Source organism: Rhinatrema bivittatum, chromosome 1 (assembly GCF_901001135.1).
Source record: "Rhinatrema bivittatum chromosome 1, aRhiBiv1.1, whole genome shotgun sequence".
In the NCBI taxonomy this organism is placed as follows: Eukaryota; Metazoa; Chordata; class Amphibia; order Gymnophiona; family Rhinatrematidae; genus Rhinatrema; species Rhinatrema bivittatum.
This window is the reverse complement of record NC_042615.1, coordinates 35,053,939-35,063,646: the sequence shown is the minus strand read 5'-3', so window position 1 is coordinate 35,063,646 and position 9,708 is coordinate 35,053,939. Positions and strand designations below refer to the sequence as shown.

The window sequence follows — 9,708 nt, the reverse complement described above, 5'->3', positions numbered from 1 at the left end:
GGCCAAAAGTTCCTGGAGGTCCAGCGGGGGTCAGGGAGCGATTTCCCGCCGCGAATCGTTTTCGTACGGAAAATGGCGCCGGCAGGAGATCGACTGCAGGAGGTCGTTCAGCGAGGGTTCCGGCGCCTCGCTGAACGACCTCCTGCAGTCGATCTCCTGCCGGCGCCATTTTCCGTACGAAAACGATTCGCGGCGGGAAATCGCTCCCTGACCCCCGCTGGACCTCCAGGAACTTTTGGCCAGCTTGTGGGGGGCCTCCTGACCCCCACGAGACTTGCCAAAAGTCCAGCGGGGGTCCGGAAGGACCTCCTGCCGTCCAATCGTGTTCGTCTATGGCCGCCACCATTTTTCGCCGCCATTTTGGAAAATGGCGCCGGCTGAAGACAACAAGATTGAGGAGCAGGAGCCCGTTCCGGACCGCTGCCGTTCCGGACCGCCGCTGGACCCGCAGGTTATTTAAGTCATTTGGGGGGGGTTCGGGAGGGTGGGGGATTTAATTTAAAGGGTCGGGGGTGGGTTTTAGGGGGTTTTAATGTGCCGGTTTTGCGATTTTTGGTTTTTTCGATTTTTCACGATTTTTCACGATATTTTACCCCCCCAAACGGCAACAATACGATTCCCTCCCCCTCCCAGCCGAAATCGATCGTTAAGACGATCGAGGACACGATTCACATCCCTAGAATATAGCAGTACAGACACCTGGAACTGGCAACCTAACAGATTTACTTCAGCAGTCATCGGAGGAACAAATAGACTTTCGGGGAACTCTGTTTGTCAGCTTTGTACTTCCATCAGATAGAGATTCTACACTGAGACTTTTCTTGTGAAACAGAGACAAATTATATTATGGCCAGAAGATACGGGTTTATCCCGATATAACAAGAATTACCCAACAGCGAAGGAAGAAGTTCCTAGCAATGTGCCAAGAGGTAAGAAACCTTGGTGCTCAGATTCGCTACCCAAGCAAATGTGTGATGAAATTAAATAATACAAGATATGTATTTTTTGATCCGCCTCAATTACGCTCTTTCCTAGATTTGCATTCTCATATGTTAACTCATATTGCTACCTAACCTGTCATGGTATACTATATGGGCCGGATTTTATAAAATTGCGCGAGCGCGTACTTTTCTTCGCGCACCAGGCACGAACAAAAGTACACTGGATTTTATAAGATACACGCATAGCTGCGTGTATCTTATAAAATCCGGGGTCGGCGCGCGCAAGGGGGTGCACATTTGTGCAACTTGCGCGCGCCGAGCCCGGCGCGCGCTGCCTGTTCCCTCCAAGGCCGCTCCGAAATTGGAGCAGCCTCGGAGGGAACTTTCTTTCCACCCCTCCGCATCTTCCCCTCCCTAACCCACCCCCCCGGCCCTATCTAAACCCCCCTACCGTTCTAGACTCTCATGATTTTAAACACCTCTATCATATCCCCCCTCAGCCGTCTCTTCTCCAAGCTGAAAAGTCCTAACCTCTTTAGTCTTTCCTCATAGGGGAGCTGTTCCAACCCCTTCTCTGTACCCTGTCCATCGCAACTATATTTTTTGAGATGCGGCAACCAGAATTGTACACAGTATTCAAGGTGGGATCTCACCATGGAGCGATACAGAGGCATTATGACATTTTCCTTTTTATTCACCATTCCCTTCCTAATAATTCCTAACATTCTGTTTGCTTTTTTGACTGCCGCAGCACACTGAACCAACGATTTCAATGTGTTATCCACTATGACGCCTAGATCTCTTTCTTGGGTGGTAGCACCTAATGTGGAACCTAACATTGTGTAACTACAGCAAGGGTTATTTTTCCCTATATGCATCACCTTGCACTTATCCACATCGTCTGCCATTTGGATGCCCAATTTTCCAGTCTCACAAGCTCTTCCTGCAATTTATCACAATCTGCTTGTGATTTAACTACTCTGAACAATTTTGTATCACCTGCAAATTTGATTACCTCACTCATCGTATTCCTTTCCAGATCATTTATAAATATATTGAAAAGAATAGGTCCCAATACAGATTTCTGAGGCACTCCACTGTCCACTCCCTTCCACTGAGAAAATTGTCATTTAATCCTACTCTCTGTTTCCTGTCTTTTAGCCAGTTTGTAATCCATGAAAGGACATCGCAACCATCCCATGACATTTTACTTTTCCTAGAAGCCTCTCATGAGGAACTTTGTCAAACAACTTCTGAAAATCAAAATACACTACATCTACCTGTTCACCTTTATCCACGTGTTTATTAACTCCTTCAAAAAAGTGAAGCAGATTTGTGAGCAAAGACTTGCCTTGGGTAAAGCCATGCTGACTTTGTTCAATTAAACCACTGGATTGACTAAGGAAGGAGCTCCTTGAACAAGCCAGAAAAGCATCAGGAGTGATATCTGGGGAAGAGAGAGAGAGAGGAAATAGGGAAGGTGAAGAGAAGTGGAACCTGTTAGGTTAGCAGAGCCTCAGTGACAGTGCATGTTAGTGAACCTGAGCCTCAGAGGCTGGGGGCGCCGATTGTAATAAGCCACGCTGAGCACTAACTTTACTCAGGTATGTAACATGGGTTTTAGGGTAGGAAAAAACCTCCGCTAAGAAACCCGCCATGTACTTTGCATGGGTGCATGCAAATCCCATGTAAAAGAAGGCATTAGCTATTCCTCAGAAATACAGAAAAGTGCATTAAAGGGCAGACAGCTTGAAGCACATTTTCTTAATGCTAGAAATTTAACTCCTGGGTCAGAGCAGGAGGAAAAACTTAAGGCTCACTTAGGTTCCTACCTGCTAACTGGCTTTCCTGTAGTCCTGACAGACCAGTCTCTACAAGTGGCTATAGACTGGTCTGGCAGGATGATCAGGAACTCACATTTCTGGTGGTAGTGTCTAGATGCTTCTACCAGACCGGACATAGGAACAGAATAACTGACCAGCAGAAATGTGAGTTTACTCCACCTCGTAGCCAGGAGTTTACTTTCCAATGGAAGCTCTTGGGGCGGGCACCGACAGCTTAACAGAATTCTGCCACTGTGCAGCCCAACGTTGGCGTACTTCTTAATTGTAGATGCCCACCACAGGGAGCTTACATTTTGTTCAGCTAGCTGTAAGCGCCCACTCCAGAGCAAATTCTTGCAGCCAAGGCCCTTTTAGCAGGGAATGGCAAGTAGAATCAAAGCATAAGCTCTCTGTGGCAGGCACCTACAGCTAGATGAACACCAGCAGCTGAACAGTATGAACGTTAGCACCGTGCGTGTACTGTCCAGCAATTCTGGAAAACAAAGCCTGTGGCTAGTGCCTTCCTAAGAGAGCTTGCAGGGGAGATTTAACTCCTGGGTCTGAGGTGGGGTGAACTCACATTTCTGGAGGCAAATGTTGCCTTTTGTTGTGCTCAGTGTAGTATTCCACCTCAGACCCAGGAAGGACTTAAATTTCCAATATCAGTTTCCTGGGGCTGGAACCTACAAATGAACAAGGTGTTAGCTCTCTGGGTCTGACACCTACAGGTGAACAGGATGCCAAAGTCACGATGCACAATACCAAAAGTGCATGCTCTCTTCAGCTGAGAGCTTATGTTTTGCTCAGCTGCAGATGCAAGCCCCGGAGAGCTTACCCTGGGAATATAACTCCTTCCTTGATCTGACATGGAGCAAACTCGTACTTGTATTGGGGCCACTGCTGGGCCCAGTGGGGTAGAAACAGCTAGACACTTATCACATGGGCACGGCAATAGACTGTCACGGCCACCAGAAATGTGAGTTAACAAAACACAGGAGTAAGGAGGTAAATGCTTGAAATTGGAAGGGGTGTGACCAAATTGACCTTGCATAAGGGTGTATGATGCCTTTTTTTTCCCCCCCCCCCTTGGATAAAATGGTCGGAGAAGCCACATTCTACCAGCAGGGCTGCAATAGGAAGCGGGGGAGGGGGCGATGGGGAGCCCCTGGCTAGCGAGGTACTCCTTCTGCTCTAATAGCAACCAGGCCTCCCCCCCCCCCCCCCCAGGCCAGGTGAGATCCATCAGCGGAAAGCCATCCTGCTCCTTCCAGCAGCAGCAGCCGGGTCACGGTGGAAGGCAGCCCAGATGCAGCTTTTAAACAATTCCTCCTGTTCTTTTTGTCTCTCTTTATTCTCGATAAAAGGAAGGCTACAAATCTTAAGCATCCTTCAGTAAACAGATTAACCAAAGCAATAAACGTCTGTCACCGAGTGCTTGAACAACCTGAAAGGTAAAAGAAAGGGATTATTATTTTTGTTTTCTCCTGGTCGGGCCGGGTGCTCTCACACACAGGATTTTTCCATGTCACTGTGATCTGCTTTGTGTGGTAGGCGTGGCCCTGACCTCCTCCAGATTTCTGTTTAAGCAAGATCTTTGTTCTTGGTAGATTGAGCTTCTGTCTCCCAATCTCTCTCTCTCTCTCTTTGTTTTCTCCTTAATACCTTGTGCAACAGGACTGCTTCTGCAAAAAGTGCTGAGTAATCCCAGGGCTTTCCATGTGGCTGATGCAAACCTGGGGAATTTGCATCATCACCCAGCAGCCCTTAAGCCAGTGTGACAGAGGGCTTAAATGCCGCACAAGCCCATGCGGAAGCTGAGCTGGTCTCCAACGATAGGGCGGTGAGCAGCCTGGAGGAACAGGTGTCTGGGAGCAGCCCTAAAGTTTCAGACGGGGAGCAGCTTGGTTCCAGAAGTTGTAGTACACAGAGAAGGATCAGCTGCAAGGGACAGAAAACACAGGGGCTGGCCCGGAGCTCTATTTTGAATATTTTCTTGGGCTCTGCATAGGGGGAGGGGGGTGGGGAACCTTGGCGGCAAACATGTTTAGAAAGCCTGCTGTGACCGTGGCCACCGTCTCCGGTGGGGACTACCTGCGGGGCGAGCCAAACGGCACGCTGCCACCGATAGGCCGCAAGGAGCCACCCAGGGAAGGAAAAGTGGTGCTGAAGAAAAAAGTAACCCTGCTGCGAGGAATCTCGATCATAATCGGGACCATCATCGGGGCCGGCATCTTCATCTCCCCTAAGGGGATCCTGCAGAACACCGGCAGCGTGGGAATGTCCTTGGTTGTCTGGACGGCTTGCGGCATCCTCTCGCTCTTTGGTAAGTCTGGAAAAGGTCAGAACCAAGCCGCTGACCCACCCTTTGGTTAGGAGGGAATTCTGTATGTGGGGTTTTTGGTTTTTTTTCATTTTATCAGATGTTCTGGAGCGGGGTAGCACCTGTGACCATTACACCGAAGTGTGCCAGATATGGATGTCCATCGTGGAAGCGTCTGAGCACAGATGCCCATGAAATGTTCTTTGTAGAATATATTCGTCTGAGGGCCGTCTTGTTTTAGATGTGGGTTAAAGACCTGGCTACTCAACGGAGTTAGTAGGGGATACATTTAAGACAAATAGAAGAAAATATTTTTTTTTACTCAACACATAATTAAAATCTGGAATTTGTTGCCTGAGGATGTGGTGAAAGCCTTTGGTGTAGCTGGGTTTAAAAAAGATTTGGACAAGTTCATGGAAGAAAAGTCCATAAACAGTTATTAAAGTCTTGGAGAAATGAACTGCTTATCCCTTGCTTATCCCTTGGATAAGCAGCTTGGACTCTATCTACCTCTTAGAATCCTGCCAGGTACTTGTGACCTGGTTTGGCCACTGTTGGAGATACTGGACTTGATGGACCTTTGGTCAGTCTCAGTATGTCAAACCTTATCTTCTTACTTTCTATTATTGGGGCTTGGGGTAACCTTCCTAGCCTTAGATTCTGTGTTTGGAATTGATTCTAGCAGGTTCCGCTGAATTTTAGTTGGCCATGGGGAGGCAGAAGGAGTATTGGGCTTATAGCTATATTAGCTTGTGGGGAATGATGTTCTTTTTTTTAAATGTCTGATTGAGAATTTATTATTGATTGCTTTGAAGGGCCCATGGATGACAGGGAACTAGTTATTGTTCAGTTTGATGGGCCTATAGTCCATGGCAACAAGGTGATTAGCTAACCATAGCAAGTAAATTGATCTGTAGTATTTTATACATGAGAAAGGGATTATGGGGAAGGTGATTTTTACACCATGTTATTTGGCACATGGGATATCTTGCCACTTTATGCGGCAGAATTATGTTTTTAACAGGTGGATTACGCAGCTGTCACTGTGTAACATTTGTAAGCTGCCTTGATTGCACATAAACGAATGAATATGATAATTTCTCCAAGCTCCCTCCACCAGCCGCAAAGAGAATTAGAGTTCGTCGGGTAAGATGATCCAGGGCTTTTCTTTAAACGTTACTGCAATGCACCTGTCAGGCGACGGCATCACAGTGCGGCCACGTCTGAGCGCGCAGGCTCTTTTCCTCAGAGCCACGATTTAGCCTCGAGCCAGACCAAAAAAAAAAAAAAAACCAACCCCTCTGATGCTGCTCCATGAAATGGTTCGCCCCCCACCCCCGGAAAGTCGCCGAGATGGTTTTCCTGGATAACTCCTAGCGCAGAACACGAATAAAGCAGCCCCCTCTGTGCGTGCAGGGGAAGGGGCGGGGCAGGCAGAGCCCCTCGCGCTTATCCGCACGCTGAGAACGTAACAATCGGCTTTAAGAATAGCGATGACAATAAAGAGAATGAATGGAGAGATGCGTGCGGGCTCCCGGAAGTTGCGCGGTCTGTCCGCAGCCCCGTTGCCGGGATTCAGACTGAAAGCGGAGGAGCTCGCCCACGGAGATGAACCAACGTTTTCCTGTTAGCGGAGCGGGTGCTTTACAGACTCCCGCTGCAATAACGTTGGCATTTTTTAATCTCGTTGTTTTGGGTTTTTTTTTTTTTACCTCTTTTCCTGTGCCCTATTATTGTTTTTTTTAGTTCTCTTATTATTCAGCGCGGTGCCACGGAACTTAGGACAAACCGGGGGGGTTGCAGGGCCCGGGGCACCTAATTGTGGCTGCGTGGGGGCCCCTCGCGGGGGGAGTGACGCCAACGCTCGCCCCGTGCGTCGGGGCCCCTTTGGGCGCGGGGCCCCAGGGCCAGGCAGCTGGCCAGCCCTGGTTATGGCACCTTCTGGCGACGGGGTGGGTAGGATGCTTGGGGCTGCTGGCCCCACCGATCGCAGGGGGTGCTAGCACCGTAGACCATCCACTTACATCCGGTTATAGTGCAGTCTGTTTTTTTTCTGCAGATTACTCTGCAATCAGCCTCTCTAAGCTCTGCCTTCCTTTATTAGAGTTTGCCTTAGACTCCTTCAAAGGGCTATAAATTTAACTGACCGGTAGCTGTTCAATAACATTTTGCCCGCTGTTGAAAAAACATACTCACGTGTTTGCCTTTTTTAAAACTGCGCACCGATTTTACCCGTTTCTGTTGTCCCATGGTAAACAACTGGACCTTAGTAAATTGGGCTTTTCCCCATTCTGTGCCTGGGGAAAATGCTTTTTACATACAGGGCCTTTAATTTTATGTAGTCAAATAAGACTTCTTTTGATTTATGGCCTGGTTTCTGGCTCGCTGGAGAGAGGTAGTTGAGCAACTTTGTGTGAGCAGCACACCAGGAGCCTTGGCTGATGCCAGTAGTGCTGGAACTGGGACAGGAATAGTCGCTGTGAGTAGGCCCGGCGTCTCACACCCCTGCCCTGCCCCTTTTGGTGCCAGCTGCCAGTTCGGAAGGACACACCCTTCTGGATCCACCAATAACACAATTGGATAACCACGCTGAGTAGATGTCGTTCTTAAAAAAAAAATAGAAAGTTTTTTTAAATTGCTTTTAACTTTGCAAATGAAAACCAAACCACCTGGGCAGTATGTTTCTCCAAAGTAAATATTGCATCGAGTAGAACTACAAGAGATTTTTTTAGTACCACAGACTTCCCCAGAGAAAAGCAGATGGAATAATGAACTACCTATTCCTATTTTTTTAAATCTCCAGTCTTATGAAATTTGCAGGATGAGTTTATACCACTTAAGCCAATCAGACACAGATCTCAAATTTATATCTATCCCAAGCACGCTTAGTGATGTTAATTATAACCATGGACACCCTATGCAGGTTACCCCATTCCTCTTGGAAGCCTGATGTTGCTGTATGGCTGCTGTTATACCAATAAACATAACAGCAGCGGTACAGTGGCATCGTGCCTGCATGGAGGAGTCTTCCAAGAGGGCTGCATGGGATCAGCACGGTTAGAACTCGAGCGTTATTGAGCACGCATGGGACAGATATTTTGCGACAGTGTACTGGATTTTCAAAAGGTTAAGAGCATAACAAGTAGCCCTGACCTGCAGCTCTCTTTCATCTTTGTTAGTGGAAAAGATACCACCGTCCCCATCACAACTTTTGGAATAGTCTTTTGATACTAAGATGCTGCATCTGTCAAATATCTTTATAGCAAACTCTTTCTACATGTATAATGCAACGTGCTACAGCAGTAGTGCTCAAACTGGTCCTTGGAGGCCCCCACTCCCAGCCAGTTGGGTTTTCAGGATTATCTCTAATGAATATGCATAAGATTTATTTGCATGCACCACCTCCTATGTAACTTGCTGGTGCGGCGGTTACTATCCTTAGCCAATAAGCCTTCATTCATAATGTTGCTGCAACTCCATCATTGCTCTTTGCTTCAACGGCAGGGGAAAAAGGGAATTGGATTCAAACAACAGCCAACGAGGGCCCCAAATTCTTCGGACTGGGAATCTGTTAAATATGGGGGGGAACCTGCACAGCGCAGCAGAAGCTACCGTGGCTTGCTGGGCAGACTGGATGGACCATTGGTCCTTTACTGCCGTCATTTCTATGTTTCTATGTTAGCAGATATTTCTCATGCAAATTCATTAGGGATATCCTGAAACCCGACTTGGTGGGGAGGCCCCGGGATTGGTTTAAGCACCCCTGTGGTACAGAATGGATATATAGACTTGTAATATTTGACTCATAAAAGATTGTTAATATAATGATATCGGGAATTTTGTAGCAGTGATCTCTTGAAAGCATAAATGCAACACAAATAGAAATATGGACAGAGGAGGCAGTAGTAATGTAGGCTACCCTAGAGGTTGGAATTTGTTGCCAGAGGATGTGGTTAGTATAGCCGTGTTTAAAAAAAGGATTGGATACGTTCTTGGAGGAGAAGTTCATTACCTGCTATTAATTAAGTTGACTTAGAAAATAGCCATTGCTATTACTAGCAACAGTAACATGGAATAGACTTAGTTTTTGGGTACTTGCCAGGTTCTTATGGCCTGGATTGGCCTCTGTTGGAAACAGGATGCTGGGCTTGATGGACCCTTGGTCTGACCCAGTATGGCATGTTCTTATGTTCTTAACTACTGCTTTGATGTAGAGAATTTGAGCACAGGGAAGAAAGAGAGATGGATCAAAATTTAGCAGAGATTTACTGGAGATGATTTGTAAGTGTGAGGTCGGATATTTCAGTCTGTTGCATGTGGATTGGAGTACTGGACTCTGAGCTCAGAGCAGAAAGTTCCTGTACTCCAGTAGACACCAGTAACAAGAGTCCTATTCCAAGCCTGGACATAGGAAGCATTTTTAATGCTGGATCATTTTCCTTAGATGTGTTTCTGGCAGCAACAAACCCAAAATATTTCATCTCTCTCCTTCATGCCAACGCGCCATCCATCCAATATTTGCATGAGCGAGGAATGAGGTTATAACCCTGTGGGAAGGGAAGAGTCACAGGAGGAGAATGGTAGACAGGAAGATTGCACCTCAGCGTATGGCTGGTGATTAGTT

At 47.2% G+C, this 9,708-nt stretch overlaps 1 protein-coding gene across 2 annotated transcripts in view; it reads left to right on the top strand.

The window, feature by feature from the left end:
• The first annotated feature begins 4,595 nt into the window (after positions 1-4,595).
• SLC7A11 (solute carrier family 7 member 11) overlaps positions 4,596-9,708 on the top strand; it is a 139,610-nt gene continuing 134,497 nt past the window's right edge. Inside the window, exon 1 of one of the 2 annotated variants that reach the window (XM_029593502.1) lies at positions 4,596-5,087. In XM_029593502.1, coding sequence (XP_029449362.1) covers positions 4,805-5,087 — 283 coding nt within the window. In that variant the 5' untranslated portion in view covers positions 4,596-4,804. Of the gene's footprint in view, positions 5,088-6,598; positions 6,724-9,708 lie in introns of those variants that run through there. The other variant, XM_029593674.1, reaches the window with a different exon arrangement.